Source organism: Ischnura elegans, chromosome 7, assembly GCF_921293095.1.
Source record: "Ischnura elegans chromosome 7, ioIscEleg1.1, whole genome shotgun sequence".
Classification (NCBI taxonomy): Eukaryota; Metazoa; Arthropoda; class Insecta; order Odonata; family Coenagrionidae; genus Ischnura; species Ischnura elegans.
The window spans coordinates 56,928,933-56,948,530 of NC_060252.1; the positions used below are offsets into that span (position 1 = coordinate 56,928,933).

Consider the following 19,598-nt stretch of genomic DNA (forward strand, 5'->3'; position numbering starts at 1 on the left):
AACTACTAGGCCCTTCAAATACCCATTTGGTTCCGTAAGTCTCGGATTGAAATCCATGGATGCAGAGTATTATGCCCGTGAATAATTTGATCTAGTGCCGAGTAGGTCTCTAAGCCTGTGGGAATAAGGTCCAAGGTTCTTGTATCGAAGTAAAAATGACTCGCTTGAAAAAGAAAATCTCGCGAATAAAATGGAAAACTCTGTGTCGGTGCAGTGGGGTGTGAAAGAAACTTGGTAAAGGGGTTAAGGTTGAAAAAATCTTGTCCTGCTGGGATAGAAAATAGGCGGACTGCGGTGGTATGAACTGTATAGAGGTCAGGGCCGAGTACTTGCAAAATTATTTCAACTGGAGAGGAAGGAGGGCATTATGGGACGGGGTTTGACGATGCCTCAGGGTATAGGGCTGCATGGAAATGTACCCCTTAGGATACCTTCAACTAGTGCTCTGAATTTCAAATTCAGCGCATGGGATGATAGTAGGCAAAATCTACATGTAGCGGGAAGTGTACTAAGATAAATGGACCGAAAGTTAAGTTAATCGCTTGCCGCTTGAACGTAATAAAATAGTATTTTAGAAAATAATTCATTCAACTTATGTCTCTATGCTACGAGGTCTAAAGTGTCTCCTGAATGCATCGATAGCCGTGTAATGCTTATAAATGTGGATAGAGCGGTACCAGTAAAATTGGTGTATTAATTAGTTGCAAATGCCTTACCATCCGGAAAAGAACATCAAATAATATCGATTTTCTCGAATTTCGTTTCGAGAAACTTATCAACCCATTCTGTTTTATTGACTTCCGTTCTCGATTTACACCGATAATAGGTTTTATTGTAGCGCTAATTATACCTACACGCTATGTAATGTATGCAATTGTTCCGCTTAAAACGCCCATTTTGCTCACGCACTTGCAATATCATGACTATTCCAATGCTTTAATTTATCTTTTCTTCTCCCCCCATTCTTCCCAAGGAAGGTTATTTACAGAATTTTAAGATCCCGTTTGTCTGACGTAAACAGTTATGGTTTCAAAAATTAATATTCCACGTAACCAGTGTACCATTTCACGTTCATAAGACACGAAATATTTTTTAAGCTTTAGGTAACCTTTTTTGAATAATTTAATTTCAATTTGATAAAGCTGCTATATCCTCAGTGGATTTAAGTGGTAAAAGTGTTGGTTAGTTTCTTATAACAAAATAATTTTACATATTTTAACTCATAATGGAACACAAAATTTTTTTTCGGATGCACTTTGCAGTTACCACGGAAACTGTTTTTCTTGGGTATCCGTTCTTTTCGATATTTTATTTTATAGGTACTTTGGATTTTTTAATGATATTAAATAATCAAGGTTGGACGAAAATGTGCGATTCTAATTGTCCGAAATAACCTTTGAGCACTAATAAACGATAGCTATGAACGAGTATCAAACATATGATTGCGCAATCTTCTCCACCTAAGTGCTATAAAAATATAAAAAAATTATGAAAATGTCAAATCATTGCATTTAATTGGAATGTTTATTTTGTCCTGGGATGTTTTGTTTCCCCTCTTTTCTTTGCAGTAAACGAAGATATCCCCATAAAATTACGCAACTTTCCTGCTGACGAGAAATTTGATCCAGAAGGAATGCTTTTATTCGGCTCAGCCCCATTGTATCCTGCTGTTGCTCGTTTTCCCCCACGAACGAATTGTTGACAGCTTTTATCATCGGGTCGAAAGAACATGACCCTTATTTGCGAGAAAACTCGTCGCCTCTCTATAAAATCCTGTGGTTTCGTCTTGCTCATCAAATTGGGGGATCCCTTGGAACATGTCGTGTCGACAGGGCCCCCCTCGTTCTCCTTTTGAAATTGGACGACCGATTTTTCGCTCGGAGTGTTAGTAAGAGGAATCCTCGCGTGCACGAGTCCCGGCCGCCGGCGGAGAAAATAGGAATACGTTCGCACTATTTTTTCCCCAGGAAAAGCGAAACGTTAGGCAGCTTGGCTGTTTTACATTCAACTCATTTCCCAATTCAAACGCGGCGGATACAAATGGAACGGTCAGCAACGTGAATGTATGTGTCATTGGCAACCTATTGGCACTCACGTTTAGTGCAGTATTGAGCCATTGTGACGGCCGTGTCATTAAAGGCACGTGGCGATGTTATTTCATGGGATTTAATATGATTCGTGACAATTTTGTGTTTAAAAATCTTGATAGAATCTCTGGTTGGAAAAACATACAAGGTTCAAAAAGATCTTAATACTAAAACTTGCACGATATGATCATTGCCATTAAATAATTACGGTGAGGAAAAGAAAACGGACTGGTTCATTAATTGAAATCAGGTTCATAAACTATTTTGTATTAAAAATAATTTGGAGAAAAATTTCCTTCTATAGAAAATCAATGGTACGTTGTAAAGACTTTTTGTAATCATGGTTTTAGCCTGGATTTTTATTTACGCCACCCATGAAGCATAATTTAAATTAGAAATTTGTGAGCATACAAATTACTTCAATGAAACATTTTTTGCAAAAGAATAAAGTTATGATTCCAGATATTTTTATTTTATTCAACCTGTGTGGGATTTCACGTCCATGAGACACTGATATAATTTGTTAAGCGGAAGACACCCTTTTGTGAATAGTTTAATTTCAATCTGATGCTCTCAGTCAGATCCTGTGTGGCATTATGTGGTAAAAGAGGATTTAAAATCTTCGTGCGTGGTAAATACATTTACATTTCACTCATTGCCCAATTCAAACGTGTTCTGAACCTATGCCACTCGCGTTTAGCGCAGCAACGTTCAATAAGTCATCAATTTTTTATCATTATCTCCTATGAATGCTGCGTCAAACTGGCTGTAGGAAATTTTACGAGCTTTTATGGCAATAATTTAATTTTAATTTGATACTCTGAGTCATATCCTGTGTGGCATTATGCGGAAAAAGAGGTGACCAATTTCTTTGGATAAAATAATTTAAATAATCTTCGTGCATGGTAAATACAATTGGTGTTTCAGGAGGAATCTGCACATTACTGCAACAGATATAATTGCCGTGTCTTTCGTCCTATTCTCGTAACACACATTTATTTTTACCCTTGGAGGTAGTTATCAACACCTACGTTTTTGGAGTATTAATTGGACTTGCCTCAGAGTTATAAATTTGTTAGGTATCTTGTTAGTCGAATACTTAATGCTGACTGTGATACGACGCACACTTACTCAGTTATTCGAAGCGATAGATTAAAATTAGTGCGTGAGTTATGATACGTCAACCTTTATAAAAGTACGTAAATGTTACGTAAAAGTGTAAGAGAGTAAAAGAGATACATTGTGAAGTAATAGATGCATAGACCATCATATTTTTTTCATCCACATCCTACCACACAAGACCATTAATGGTAATTGATGTGGTCGGTTAAATATCCAATGGGCAAGATATTTATGAATGCGCAATTTAGTGATCTTTTACTTATGTCTGTGTCATGAAAGAGGATATTCGTAACTATAGGAATTCTTGGATGATACGATACTAATTTGAAGCTTTTGCTGCTGTGTTGATAACTAAGTGGTGTTTTATGGTTTTTTTTAAAGGAAATTATTCTAGTTTGTTCAAAGTATTGATTTTATTATAGGGGACATCCATTTGAATATCTCCACTTATTTTGTAGCAAATTTTCCTTTGTCTCCTGCGTCCACATTCAAAAGGATTTTCTTCATTACGAAATTCGAATATCGCGGTAGTCACAATGAGCTTCTAATTATTGCGCATAATCGGGCATACTACGCGTTATTTATGTATTTCCTGGACTTACCACAGCAAGTATGTAGGGTGAATAAAGTTTAAGGTGTTGATTTAATCTACTCCATCTATTCCGGTAAAAAAATTAACTCTCTGTTATTTCATACATTAAGCTGTCGTCCAGTAGATTATCTTTTGAATATATATCTGAAAACTGTATTTAACTTTCGTAAATTTGCTCAATATATTGTTTTCACTTCGCAAAGGCTATAGTGAAACCAGTGTAATGTTAAAAGGCTGCGAAGATTATTTTTACACTTAGAGCTAGCTATAAACACCTACTTTTTTGGAGTATTTATTAACTTTGCTTACCTCATAGTTATAAATACCCTGGAAATTTTCGTCAATTTTTCCAAAATGTCCCTATTTCAGAAGCTCTCAGGTTTCAGTCAGCATGTAGGACCGCTTCCAAGTTCTCTTTTATGGTCTGTTTTGGTAACAACCTCTTCTCGTTTTTTTTTCGAACAATATCCTTGTTTACCGTTTACTCCCCGCCCTCCTCCTAACTTGCTGGCACCTTACAAGGTCTCTTGTTTTATGTGAAATCGCTTGCGGGTGGTGTTCCCTGAAATGGCTTTTTTTCCGTGTCCCCTTCAGCGATGGAAAAAATTAGGATGAAAATGGCATGACAGAGAAATAGCTCGTAAAAGAGACAAAGAGGCTAAAGACAAAGCGGTATCTTTTCGGATTGAATTCCACGTCGACCCCCTGCCGTAATATGCAGTTAAAAGGCCATATTAAATTGAAGGAAAATTGTTTTTTTTTATATTGAAGTTACAAAAATTTGTTGCCACTGTTTACGTTTTCATGACTTTGAAGCTGGAATTCTCATTGAGGAGGGAATGCCACATGGGTTTTAATCAAGCTTCAGCGAAGAGACATTTTTTTACTGCATGCGTCCTTTCCACACCTGAAGAATGAAATAGGTGGTGAATAGCTTTTTTATTTTCTTTTACCAGCATGCCGTTATTTCCCGAAAAAAACAGAACTTTAGGAGTTTCTGTCGTATGGGACACGGCATTTCCTCAACATGCGAGAATCGAGTGTATACCTCCCGGGCAACATTTGAAATTGAGGGGAATTAAAAGGTTCAGCCAAACTGTAAAACGAATTTTTTTTCCATCAAGGGATCATGTACATAAGTCTGTTTATTTGAAGTTGATGGTTTGAGGCGTTACTTTGTGGAATTTGTTCATATTGAATGAAAATTAAACTTTGTTTTTCCACATAAATCTTTATTCGATCACGATCATGGTTTCGATGCACTGTGTCATCCTCAGGACCGCGTCGAAACCGCAGTCATGATGGAATAAAGTTTAATGTGGAAAAACAAAGTTTAATTTTCGTTCAATCTATTTATTTATTTAATCATTTTAAAAAAATAGCCGCAATGGCGCGAAAAATCCACAGAGGAAAAATCATTCGCCTTGACCGGGATCGCCTTGATCGTGCATTGAAGTTTTATCACCTAAATATAATCGCATTTAATTTGACTTTTATGAAATATTCACGTAATATTTACTTCATTCTTTTGTATCTACTTCAAAATGTAAAGGAAGGTAATTATTGGCGAGAATTCCGAAAAGGAAGAAGAAACTGAGATGTGCCCATTTAAATGTGAAAATATGAAAGTTCGTTATCCAGCCATGTTTAAATTTTAAACCGCGGTTGGAGAGAACAACCGTTGCGAAGATACAATGAGTGTTCTAAACCTAATGTGATCGCAAAGGAAACCGGAAGCAATGTGTTAGTCGTTGATGCTACCGTTAAAGAGGTTAACGTGAATGAAAAATGCAAGACAATTAATTTTCGCATACATTATCTTATAAAAATTTTTCTTCCGCACAATTATGATTGTAAATCAAAGTAATGGTAAACAGAATGTGAGCAATTTAACGCTTTTATCTTAAATCAATGCTTTATCAAGGTTTATGAGCAGGACGCGGTGCAATTTTTATTGAACGTGAATCATTTCAAAGCGAGCGATTTCAGAATTTATTTACAAATTGCTAACAAATAGAATGCTTTTGTATGCATATGATTTTTTTATAATTTTCTGTTAATGGATCCATTGATTTTTTATGAGTTTTTATGTGGGAATGGCATGTATCTCATTAATGTACTTAATCAATTTATTTCCTTGCTTAGTTTAGGATCGCTACTACAGATTATAGTTAAAGTCTGGTTCTGTAATGCTATTCCCCTAAATTTTCCAATGAAAATCGTAATTTTTTACTGTCACCCTTTAAAGCTCTGATATATAGGTATGTGCTGTAATTTTCGGGAAAATATCATTACCTCCAACTCTATGTAGAATCTAACTAATGCATAAAATACTAAAACATTTTTAAAAGTATCAAATTTATGGGCAGCACATTATTTTTATATTTGGTAGGCAGCGATTCTTCCGGGTTTCCTTCCGCGTTAATCCATTTTACTGGACAATATTTTGCCAAAGTTCCAGTTGGATTCCTCAGGTCCACTGAAGTGTCGGTGCAGAAATTTGGTCGTCTTTATTTACACCCTGTTTGGCGCCTATTTTGTGGAGGTGTGCCCTGATTGGTCGAGATCTCTGAAGACCCGTTTCTACCTGCTGGTGAGAGTGTAGCCGATTGAAGTTCTTGGGTGTTTTGGCGAATTCAATTGCGTCCCTGATGATCCTTGGGTTGTAACGGCCTTCTTTATGCAATGGAGAGGCGTTGTCGAAGTCAATGTTGTGGGTCGGTCCACTCCATTGGTTTTCCGCCACTGTCGACTAGCTGAATTGTCTATTTTTTACTGCTCTTCTGCGTTCTTGAACTCGCTACCTACCGTCATAATCTCCGCGTAAGTCAACTTGGAACTTTTTGTATTTCCCCAATCAAGAGTTATGATAAAAAATAAAATGTACAGTGTCAGAACACTGCTACATTAAAATATCCGTCAGATACTGGCTCCTAAAACTTTCATTAGTGAGTACTCAATGACACAAAAATAACACAGGGATAAAACAAACAGGGAAAAATTATTTGATTCCCACGCTTGTTTTAAGACCGAGGAAATTCAACTTGCCTTAGATTTCAGTCCCATAACATGGGGGCGTGACTTAGTCGGAATTCATTAATATGACTGATTATGGAATGACGTTGGTAGTGTAAAACATTCTTTGTGTATTAATTATAAACATTTCTTTCGATCCACTCTATAAAGGGGAAAAACTCGGAGGAAACAATTCTTGAGACGCATTTATCTCCCGAGTTCTGCCGCAGGGATGAAAGCCAGCAGTCGACGAACATTCGGTACGCTGCTCTGCAGAGTGAAACGAAGTCGCTTAATTAAAATGGATTCAAATTCTGTTTTACTATACCACCTGAATAAAGTAATTTCACGATATTTGTAATCGCAGAGAGGCATGTATGCGATCCACTTTAATGAGCAGGACGTGGTGAAATTTTCATTGAACGTGAATCATTCCAACGCGTGCGATTTCAGAATTTATTTACAAATTGCTAACAAATACCTCGAAACGAATGCTTTTGTATGCAGGTGATTTTTTTATTTTGTTGAATTTCCTCGGCGATGAAATATTTGATTGTACAATTTTTATTATTGTAAGTAATAGCATTGACCTTTCATGACGCGAGTGGCGAATTTTGTAAACCCATTTAAATGCGCGGTGGTAAACACATTACGAGGGTAGCCTCTTGAGCGTCGGGAGTGAATAAAACTATAAGAGATACAATAACGTAATTTTTTATTGTTTTTCAAAGTACTCTCTTCACGACAGTCAATGTACTTTTACATTCGATGGAACCAGTCGTTATAACATTTATTCCATTCCGAAGTAGGGGTAGTTAAAATGGCTGTTTTGTAGGCATCAACCGCTTCTTTAGACGTCTGGAATCGCTTTCCTCGTAGTATATTCTTGATTCTGGGGCATGTGAAAAAATCTTTGGGGCTGAAGTCCGGACTCTATGGTGGGGTTGTTCATGACTCAATTCCATCTCGTACAGCGACTTGGGAAATTAACACGCCACCGTTTTAAAACTACCCGGCCAATCTTAATGAAACTTTGCATGAGCGTTAAACAACACAAAAAGTGGTTTATAAACACCATTTATAGTTGCTAAGTGATAAGGAATGTTCCATTCCCGATACTTACCCTCTACCTACCCTCGTAGAGGCCGTCTTAAGGATCTTCTTTTGTAATATTCGTGCTTCTCAAGATTCCACCTCATTTTTTCCATTTCAGCCAAGGACGCCTCCCTGTTCCTGCGCCGCGTCGGCGAGGCCCTGGCCAAGGAGGCGTGCGTTGGCCGGGTCCGACGGGCCCTGAGCTCCATGGGAGGCGACGTGGGAGCATTCCTCACGTGCCTGGACGGCGTGAGCGACGTACTCGCCGAGCGGGAGGAAGGAGAAAGCGGCGGAGAGGACGATGACAACTCCGGGGAGAGATCAGTGTTCGCTCCCGAGGTCGAACCCAAGGTGGGCTGCACCTGCGGCCGTTCCCCGACACGAAACCGTTCCCGCGGAGGAGACCTCACCTTCGCCTGCGACGCCACCGCCGGCGGAGACTTGCTCCTACGCATGTCTTCGTCTAGGCCGGCTGCAGCACACGCTGCGGCCGGTTCCCTCTCGGCGCTGGTCTGGGCACTCCACGGCACCCGGATGCAGGTGACGCAGGAGGAATCTGCGGAGGATGCGGGGCACGAGACGTTCCGGTTCACGCCGAGCGAGCCGGAGAAGCAGCAGGGAGGTGTGCCGACCAAGAGACCGTCGACGTCGCCAGCGGATCTGCCCATGGCCCCAGCGACGTTTTGCAGGTGAGAGGGTGATTCTTTTCATGGTTAAATAAATATATATTGAGAGCGATTTTAGTTCCGCATAGCTCTATTCCAGTGGTTCCCAAAGTGGGCGCTACCGCCCCTTGGGGGGCGTTGCTGTAGTCTATGGGGGCGAAAAGTGCCTAGGGGGCGGCAGGGGGGCGCCGGAGGGTATTGACAATGTGAAAAATGCGAAGTATCCGTAACCTTCATTTTGTCTTCGTTTTCAAGCTTCGTTTCTAAATTTTACTTTGTTTTCCGCATCTGGAAGTAATTTAAACCATGTGTTTTCTTACATTTTAAAGTAAGAACAGTTGAAAAATATTTCAAAGCCTTTCTTGCACAAGGGAAACGTCCGAAAGGGAAACCGCTTTCCGCACTCCCGTGAAGGCACGTGCCCCGGGAGGCAGATTTCAGGGGGCGGCAAAATTTGAAAAGTTTATTCTAAAAGTAGTTATTTAATTTTTCTAATTAAATTTTTTACCCATGATTATTAATTTACAAATAATTATACAAAATTCTTAATAAAATTTCTTAATAGCAATCATATGGTGCAGAGGTGAATCCAGGATATTTTTTGAGGGGGGGGGCACAAGGATCCGACAGGCAAACGATCTTCCCAGACTTGAGATTAAAAACACGATAGAACAATTACGGCACGAGAAATTCTCTTTATTTTAACATGAAAGTTATTAATATAAAATTAAATTATTGAGGCTCTGTAATACACAAAATGAACGTGATCGATAACAGTATAAAATATTTCTTGGACGAGCACGTGCTGCCGTTCCCCCCCCCCCCCCCCCCCCCCAACTTCGCCTATGATATGGTGCTTAATTTGCACTTCCGCATCTCTTAAAATACTTTCATGGTAGGGAAGGGGAGGAGGAGAGGTAGGATCAGGTGAGAGGGTTGGCAAACTGAATGTTAATGTTAAATACAAATACCACGCTATCCAAGACATAATACTTATGGAAAATTACCGATACCATCATAAACAAACATAATACCTGGGTGGTTTCACCTTGAAACCACAGGGGGGTCATTACTAAGTACAAACATTTTCGTGATTTTGAAAAGGCCTAATAAACCTATAATCTTTTACAATAATTTTACTTTATTTTAATTAAGCTAATGTAACATAAAATACCTTATAAATATGTTTAAACTATTCTATTAATTATAGTTTTGACAAACGACCAACTGTTATAAACTATAATAATGCTTCAGTGATTTCATTGAGACATTACACGAGCTTCCTTATTCAGAGAATTAGGTCAATACCTACTATGCAAATATATTTATTACCGCATTGCTTTAAGTGTATCAGTTAATTGAATGTATAGTGGCTATATAACTAAAAATACCTCTTTCATTTCTCCGTCGTATTCCTATTCATATTTTCATCTTTGGCCTAGCCCTTCTTTGACGGAATACTTTGCTTTGGAGTGGATTGATCGTAAAATGTTCACTCATCGTTCTTCCTTTTTGAGAATCACTTTGGAAATCGAAGCGCTCTCTCTTTTAAGCCTGCAAAATATTTTTCTCCTATCCACTCCCCCGCCTGCTCAAACATTGCGTAAACAACCTTTCACTGCGAAGCGTTTACTGAGTGATGGCCAAATTTGTTTGGTTGCTACTCCAGGGAAAATGTATGAGTTTTGGCCAAGTAAACATTTGGACTATTTTGAAAATACACGTTCAAAATGACACCCATACCCTTGCATATTTACCCTTGGCTTTTATTTCTTATTCACATTTTCCTACTGTCTTCCACTGTACTTACTTAGCGTTGAAAATTTTAGGACCCATAAATTAAGGTGCATAATCGTCCTAAATTAGGGTGTATTTAATTTCTGGTAACCTACTCATTGCCACTTCTACGTTTATCAAAACATGCATTTGTTTTATTTTTAAACTGCCATAAAGAATGTTTGACTTAATTACAGTTCTTACCTCCCGTATCTCAAAATAATATTTTTTTTACTAATTGTCTTCGTAAATTTGCTCAATATATTATTTTCTCTTCGCAAAGGTTATTGTCAACCAGTGATATGTAAAACGTCGGCGAAGGTTATTTTTACCCTTGGAGCTAGCTATAAATACCTACTTTAGACTAATTATGAAATGAAGTTGTTTTAGAGTTATAATTGCTCGGGAATTTTCCACCACTTTTTCAACATATCCTCATTTCAGCAGCTAAATAACATTTGCCATGAATTATCATTTAAATATTTTTGAGGGCACTACAAAAGAGAAAGGGGAATTGGATCGGGCATATTTTAAGAGAGAGGGGGATTTTTAATACACAGCAGACGATGGGAGAGTGGAGCAGCACGGAGAAGAGGAGGAAAAAGGCTGAAGATGACAGACGAAATGAGGTTTAAAAAAAGGCACAAGGAAACCATGGATAAAGTCAGTGACAGGAAGGGGTGGAGACAACTTAGGTGTTTGGGGCTGGCCAGAAAGTGGGCAGAAAACCTGTTGGTGACGACAGTTTGAATGTGACTTTCATGTTAAATGACCTAGAGGAAATAAATCATTACAAATAGAGACGTGATAGAGAATCCTTAGCCCCAGAATGAACAAAAAGCAGAGGTGACACATTTTAGACCCTAATTAGATATTTTCTTTGCACTAACTGCTGCGCAATAAACTCAGCAGGTGGAATAGCATTTTTTTCAGTGATTATCTCTGCATGAGAGTGACCTAATGTAAACATTAGGCATAATAAGTGACTTAACAATTCTTAGCTTGCTTTTTGGAGATTATTTCTTATTTATTTAATTTCCTTAAAGGGTTGCTTTTGATTTTTATCCAGCATTTTATCGATACTCATTCATCATACATCCAGCCAGATCACATTATTCAGATACTTCTTTGTATAAATGTTGAATGCCTGAATTTCCTGCAGTATAAACTCGTAATAATCAAATTTTTACTGCTATTATATTTTAGATCGAACTCAACTATGTGCGTTGATATAAACTTATATAAATATAGACCTAGGTTTAGAAAGATATTTTGGTCGCGTATTGAAAAAAATATTCTGACTTTCTGAAATGAAAACCCTCATCTAATTTGATTAACATAATCGGATTTCACTTCCTTATTTCTTGTATGTTAACAAAATTTCGTAGGATGAAAAGAGAATCATTACTCACGCTGAATAATATGAGGCATGGGGCCGTTTCCTGTAAGCCTTTTTAGGGTTCCCGGAATTTTTTACGAGTAGGTGAGAGATGGAACTCTCAGTTGGACCTATTCCAAAGTTATGAGTGATTAACGTTTTTGGCGGTGTAATATGATTGTACAAAAGTGTCATCGGAAACCCTAAATAACTTGGTAAGTCAATGATTTATTAGGAGGGCGTCTGGAATCTTGTATTGCGAACTTAATGGACTCGTTTAAGATGTTGTAGTGGTTTTCTTAAAAATCTTCCGTTACACACTTATTTTCCATTCACACTTCCACTCACACTTATTTTTAATCTCCGAATGTTTTTATTAGTAATCTTTACTCTATTAACTGAATTCTCTCGTGCTGATACGTTAATATTTTTGCGGTATGCACTACGTACAAGCAACATGAAACTTCATTTGGTACATCGGTGTTTATCGGTATAGGTTTTAAAGACTCACTTTACTACGATGATTAATTTAGACTGTTTAATATTCAATATTTAAACAAACTACAAAATTTCTGGACTTAATTTAGTTAAATTAGCCACCTAGGTATTAGATTGAAGGGAGGGTTAGAGAGGCGGTCAAAATATCAGAGTGATCGTTAAATTTGAACATAGAGCACTCAAAATCAGGGATGGCAAGTGAAACGAAACGAATATATTTCATTTCGGCTCGAAGAGAAACGAAAATACATGGCCTGGGTTTACTTTCGTTCCCGCACGAAATTAAAATCACCAGGGACTTTAGTTTCGACGTGGGACGAAACTTTACTCTCGCGGGAACGAAACTAAATTAATCGAAAATCCACTGCTCATAGTTACGTTTTGATGCCAGAAGTTGAGTATCGGGGGACGAGAGGGAATATTTTCGACTCATTACGTTTGACATGCGTGTAGAAAGGTGAAAACATTAAGCTTAAAAATCGAATGGCCAATTTGCGTACAACGTTCCCCCGTGAGTGGTCAAAATATAAGTACCCCATGCATCCGAATTGCAGTAGGCTGAACCTCTACTTCAATTAACCATACTTCGCACTCGGTTTGTGAGCCGAATTTAAACTGTTTGAAGGTGAAGCATGTGGTCTATCTGGTGCGAAGCATTATCAGCGTTTCTTTTCGTCCCAGAGTTTTAGTTTAGTTTCGACCTGAAGTAGTTTTCACCATGGATGCTACAGAAACTAAACGAAAGTCAAAGTCAAAACCATTAAAATTTCAATCGTTTCGTTCGTGGGATCGAATTATAAAAACGATACGAAAAAGAATTAAACCCGGGGAACCAAACTCATGGTTGAAACGAAATCGGAGTTGAAACTAATTCGGTTCGAAACTAAATTAAAAATCTGGAACGAAAAGGAACGCATATTATGTTTCGCACCGAAGGGACCACGTGCTTCACCTTCGAACGGTTTAGTTTCGACCCACACAATGAGTACGAAATATGGTTGACTGAAGTAGAGGTTCAATCTACCGCCATTAGATGCATGGGGCCCTCATATTTTGACCACTAGCAGGGAAACTGTGAACGCAAACTGGCCATTCGATTATTCAGCTCAAAGTTTTAACCTCTCCGCATGTATGCCTAACGCAGTGGGTCGAAACTATTCTCTCATATCAGTGCGAAACGTAATCTCTTCTCAGCTTTTGGTATCGAAACTTAACTATGAGCAGCGGAGGTTCGATTAATTTAGTTTCATTCCCGGGCATTAAGTTCCGTCCCGGGTCGAAACTAAACTTTTCAGTGATTTTAATTTCGTGCGGGAACGAAACTAAACCCAAGTCTCGTATTTTCATTTCCCTCCGGATCGAAACGAAACATTTTCGTTTCGTTTCACTTGCGATCCTTGGTTTTGACTCCGATTTCGTTTCGACCCTGAGTTTATCTCCCCGGGTTTAAATCCATTTCGTTCCGTTCCAACATTTCGCTCCCGGGAGCGAAACTATTGAAATTTTGCTGATTTTGACTTTCGTTTCGGTTCACTTGCCATCCCTGCTAAAAATTCACATTTGAGTTTTAGCAAAAAATATTCAGAGAAAAAATGCTTGAATTATTAGTGGTAAAAATTAAAAATGCAAGCAAATGAAAATTTAGTGTTTTTCGCTTAGAAGCCATTCGGCTTCACTGAAAGTTTTAGGAAAGATCAACCGAATGAGGTGCTGTCTTGATGATTGTGGGCATTCCTTTCTAATTTTACCGGCCTCGGAGAGTCTTTCTGATAGGAGGGATGATTTGATCATAGGCCGGTAGTAACGCTGCTGAGATCAAATGAAATGGTAAGTATCGAAGTTGATAAATCAAGTATGGATTCAAACTCGATTTCCTCGATCTTTGACCATTAAAAACCGATTATTTATTTTAATCTAAATCGATTTTTACATCTTTAATGCCTCGTTCACATAAAAATTGTCCGAGCAATCGTCCTAACGATAGTTAGGCGAACTAGCCGTGTGAATGCATGTCCTGACAATAGTTCATGTAGTTCCGAATGTTGCCACTTTACGATGGTTAGGCGCTGAGAGATCGGAAAAGGAGGCGACAAGAGAAAGACGAAAAGTTGGTAAAGCTCTCTTCGCTCTATTTTTTTCATGGATTTGTCCTAGGAAGGAAGACTATGGGCGCAAGAAAAAATTATTCGGTAAATACACGTTGAGTACAATAATATCTTGACTCTGCATACCTCAACAGCTTTCCTAACCGTCAATTTCTCGTTCACTTTATATGTCAGCTCTAGAGGACAGCACAGGTTTTAACCATCGTTGTGCGAATGCACGATAGTTCCAACGATTGCTGGAACAATCGTAATCTGAACGAGGCATAATTGTAATGTTCGTTGTTGAGACCTTAAATAAAGTTCATTTTTTACAGGGCGTTTCCATGGCACCTGATCTTGGACCGGCGCATGGATATGATCCAGGTGGGCACGGGACTCCTGCGCGTTTTCGGGACGCTCCTTCGCACCGACCGCTCCATCAACACCTACTTCTCCGTGGTGCGGCCACGGGGCATCGGACTGCGCTTCGAGGACATCCTGATGCGGGCCAACACGGCATTCGTCCTGGCCGTGAAGAGGGCCTCAGGCGGGGACGGTGATCGTGCCGTGGTGAGTGGAAACCTAAAGGAGTAGTCTTAACCCCTTATCCTAAAATGACAAGTCTACCTTGTCATGAACTTTCGATGCCAAATCGCGCAATTACGAGTGTAGCTCGTCATCAGATTTTTTTAAATTTTATCAATACTTGGGGGAACAGTATGAATATTTTAAAAATTTAACATAATTAAAACATCCACAATTTTCATAAAAAAAGTCATATTCCTTGAAACATGATGTATTGAAAGTAATAAAATTATTTTATACGAGTAGCGATAGCTCTGATGTATTTGACTAGATACTTTACATTTTGAAATAATAATCACCTCTATTTCACTATTCTACGTTGATTACAAACTAAAAAATAAGACTTCATTACCGAAAATTACACTTTAAAAGAACCACAGAATAAATAAATAAAGAAGAGGAGCACGATATCAGAAATTAATTGAAGCGGAAGGTGTTAAAGGCAAGGGAACTATGCATGTGACCCAATTCCATCCCAAAGAAGGCCGATTTCTGTTGCCACTTCTGTCGCATTTAAATCGGATTTCAAAATGGTCCGCGGCTCGGTGATGAGTTCAATGCGATCGAATTTTATCAAATAAAGCGCAGAATAATGTTTGCCATTGCGAGGAATAGCATTGAAAAGTAATTAATTAGAGAGATCGTATCATTAAGTGTATAAATTTCTGTTAACATACCTTACTATACCTTATTTTCCCGTGAAAACTGGATCAATTCAGAGTCCTCTGGATGGCAGTTCCTTACACTAGTCCCTCATAGGTCAACCATGTAGTGTAGTATCGAGAATTCAGAGGACTCTGGATCAATTTGCCCATCAGCGACACGAGTGGCGACTTTTGTAAACTCATTTAAATGCGCCGTGGGTGACAACACCTTTAGAGGCCTACTTGAGGATCCCTCTTTTTTAATATTCGCGATTAAAGGGTTATAAGGACTTAATTAAAACATATAACCCGGAAATAAGAACACCAAAACTCAACTTGAAATACAAATCTGCCAGCGATGCCCACTGTATTGTCGTCAAAACCAGAATGGTTGTTTATTTTTTTGCGAAAAAAAACCCTTTGCGTAGCAACAATGTAAAAAATACTATAGGTACGAGTATATAAAATTATGAACTCGATAAACTTTTAAATAATGAAGTTATAAATCTAAACCTTAAATAATGAAGTTATGACGCCGTAGTGTAGTTCCTAAAGGCCTGTTTACGCGATATATTAATTCGTATGTGTTATCGTCTTAAAGCATGAACAATTTTGGTGGACCAGAACGGAACATGTACGAATGCATCAACCAAATTTGAACAAGTTTTATTTTCTGGCATCAACCTCTATCGTTCTTTCAATCAGGCTCTAGAGAAAGCTGACCTAAATGAAATTCTAATATCAATTTGAGGAAAAGTCTTGTTTAACTTCCAGTAGAGAATAAATTTTGGCCGAAAATAATAAATTGGTCTAATTTGACGTCAATAAATACTATTTTACCGTATCAAGGTATTTTTAAGACCCCTGTCTAGACTAATGTAGAGAATATCAACCAACCTGCACAACGCGATTAAAAGCCAATCATATTACGTGTTCGGATGTAATGAATAATACATTTATTTGAAAAATTTATTTTTTGAAGAACCGTAAAAATTTATAAGAACACGTCAATGTGAATATTGGAACGTGTCAGAATCACGGATTTTAATAACATACGCTATTTAAAGCGATCGTATCTGGCAACGAATTGCCAGCACTGAATACGAAAAAAAACTTACCAAGGATAGGAGGAAAAAAATTTAACAAGTATGTACCACAATAAAATTTAGAAATAGCATCAATGAATCACTTCAGCCTTGAGCTTAGTAGGAATCGAAAATCGCATCGGCAAGCGTTGATTTAATTACTCAGGAAAATAATGCAGTTACTGTTTCTTTTTTATCGATCAATTATTTATGAGAAATCAATCGCAATCCAAAATTTAATTTCCTGCAAATAAGAGGATTTGAAAATATTTTTATTTCGCACTAGCTGACCCGGCGAACTTCGTACCGCCTAACAATCAATGAACTTACAGTTTACTAACACCAGTTATAAATCAAGAGCGGATGTATCGTTTTTAATCAAGTTTAATTTATTATAATAAAATAAGGATACAAATTCAATAAAACTACGTAAATGAGTACCAAAATTGCTTGTCAGAAAGATATTTTCTTTTTTGAATCTACACAGGGTGGATCGAAGCACGTTTACGCGGATCTTTTTCAATAAATTTTCTTACGTTTTAGCTTAAGAAATTTTGGGCATTGTGGTTTAATGAAGCAGTTCATGAAATAAAAATTATACGCATTCAGTTGTTGGCTATTAGCTTTATTAGCTGTAAAAAATGTTTTTAGGTCCAAGTCTGTTGCATACACTTGGCCCATTCAGGGGGCAGGTTGACACAACCCCAGACCGACGCTTAACTGATGCTCAAAATTGTGAAAGAAAAGCCCCTATGAAGCAGAATTCGCATTAAATGACTTAAGGCGCGCCAGTTTTAGTATCTCTGTTTGGAAAAAAATGCAATGCGTAAACGTACTGCATGCGTAAACGCACCACGGTGAGCCCTACACATTCGGATTTAATGTCTTGCGTCAAGCACCTTCAGATAAACAACACTTTTGGCTTTGTTATCAGGCGCAAGATGAAGCGGATAAAGCTAAATAAATATAGGGAAGCAAAGCAGTGACGTAGCGAGGGGAGGTTTTGGGGGATAAACCCCCCCCCCCCTCCCAAGAGCTTAAGAGAGTTTTTTTATGAAAGATTTTGTTATTAATATTAGGGGGACGGATGACCAACAAACAAAACATATTTAACTATTCACACAGCCGCAAAACCCACTATTTTGAACCATTTATCTTAAAAAATGTCTGGGGGAAGTGCCCCCACACTTCCCGCTTACCTTAGCGAGTTTTCTATACCCTACAGACCCGTAGTATTAGCTGCGCCCCAAACCCCCTATCCTAGCTACGCACTTGAGGCGAAGGAAGAAATACAGAGGATGGTTTATCGACTCGTGAACATAGCACGCTAAATTGACCATGAGAAAATCATGGGTTTTCATTAGCACATGAGCACAAACAACACAAAAACTGAAAGACTGACCATGCGATTTTTAATCGTTATCACGAATGCAACACGAATTGGAAATTGAATACGTTTAAGCTCATAAGGGCATATGAATTGAGATCATGGAATCTTCGGAATGAGGACTTCCTCACCTTTGAATTTCCTTTGAGTAAAGTTGCGTGAATCACACTCATCACCAATTTTTTTAATGATCAATCACGTTCCGTTGGATAGTTATGGTTGGTTTAGGCTTCGAAAGATCATGAGCACAGAAACTACATTTTTCTGTAAATCGTGCCTTGGTAAGCCAGGTACGTCCAAGGACTTAAAATATTCAGATAGATACTTGGTGATTTCGTCTTCGTTTGTAACACATTTAAAAGATTCGAACCCATGCAGAGTACGAACTATTTGAATTTACCTCGTTTTAGTCATCCACATCTTCGTTCTTGCTCGCTAAATAAACCATCTTTGATTCTTTTGGTGATCAATCATATTCTGGAACTCTTTGTTGATGAGCTCACCTTCCGCTGAAAATAATTTGCAATAATTCCAAGGAAATGAGTTTAAACTACTCGATTCGTCGACAGGAACACGGACATTACCGTTTGTCAACAATTGCTTGGAGATTTGTTTACAAACACGGTAGTGAAGTGTCAACTCGAGCTGGGCCACGGCTGGGCTTACAATTAGCTCGAATTAATTTTTTCAAATTTAATTTCAATTTAATTAATATTTTGAATATATGTAGTAATTAAAATGTTATTTTGTTACGAAATTCAGTTATTAAAGTGGTAAAAACAAAGCAAATTATTTTATTTGTAGTTTTGACAGACTTATCAATTGTTGTGTTACTATAACTCCTAAAAGCATGTCCATATGAAAGAGATGAATTTTTTTTTGTGAAATTATCCTTTTTTTAATGGCCTATATGTTAACCCCGCCTGAGACGAATCCAAAGAACCAAATCTCATTGACATCGGTGCAGCCGTTCTCGAGTTATAAGTGTTCTAACTAACACGATTTTCGACTTTCTTTTATTTTAGATTAGAAAACGTTTGTATGTGAAAAAGAAAAGGGCTGTTTTTAGGGTTTTCCCGGCAATTATTCGATTTTTTTCTCGCCGTAAGAACCATCCTTGGACTTCAACGAACATTTTAAAAAAAGAATTGGCCAAATTGGTCCAGGCGTTGTTGAGTTATGCGCTTACCAACACATTTTGCGATTCATTTTTATATATAAGAAGATTATTCGTTTCATTTTTTTCCCTCTTCAAACACGTTGGTTATTGGCACTCATATGGAACTTCTGCATTGATAATAGTGGCGTGGTATCGCTCTTCCCATGTCTAGCTACTATTGGCATACATTTCGAAGCATAACTTCGGCGTGTGAACGAGAGTTTTGCTCGGTCTTGATAAAAGGATCGAAAAAAATCGAAGAGATGAAGGCAATTAATTATCTAGTTGAGTCATCACATAACTATTCGCTTTTGTGTTAAGAATAGGGTATTTTTACCTTTATTTTTATAGAAGCTTATCGCTCTTTTTTATGTACTCCACTGTTTTAATGAATGCGAGAGAATATAGATCTTGTTTTCATTATTA

The 19,598-nt window shown here is 38.0% G+C and overlaps 1 protein-coding gene across 1 annotated transcript in view; it reads left to right on the forward strand.

The window, feature by feature from the left end:
* Positions 1-19,598, forward strand: part of LOC124162234 (head-specific guanylate cyclase) — a 342,294-nt gene that overhangs the window by 278,146 nt on the left and 44,550 nt on the right. The window contains exons 4-5 of the mRNA XM_046538695.1: positions 8,030-8,600; positions 14,648-14,882. Coding sequence (XP_046394651.1) covers positions 8,030-8,600; positions 14,648-14,882 — 806 coding nt within the window. The remainder of the gene's footprint in view (positions 1-8,029; positions 8,601-14,647; positions 14,883-19,598) is intronic.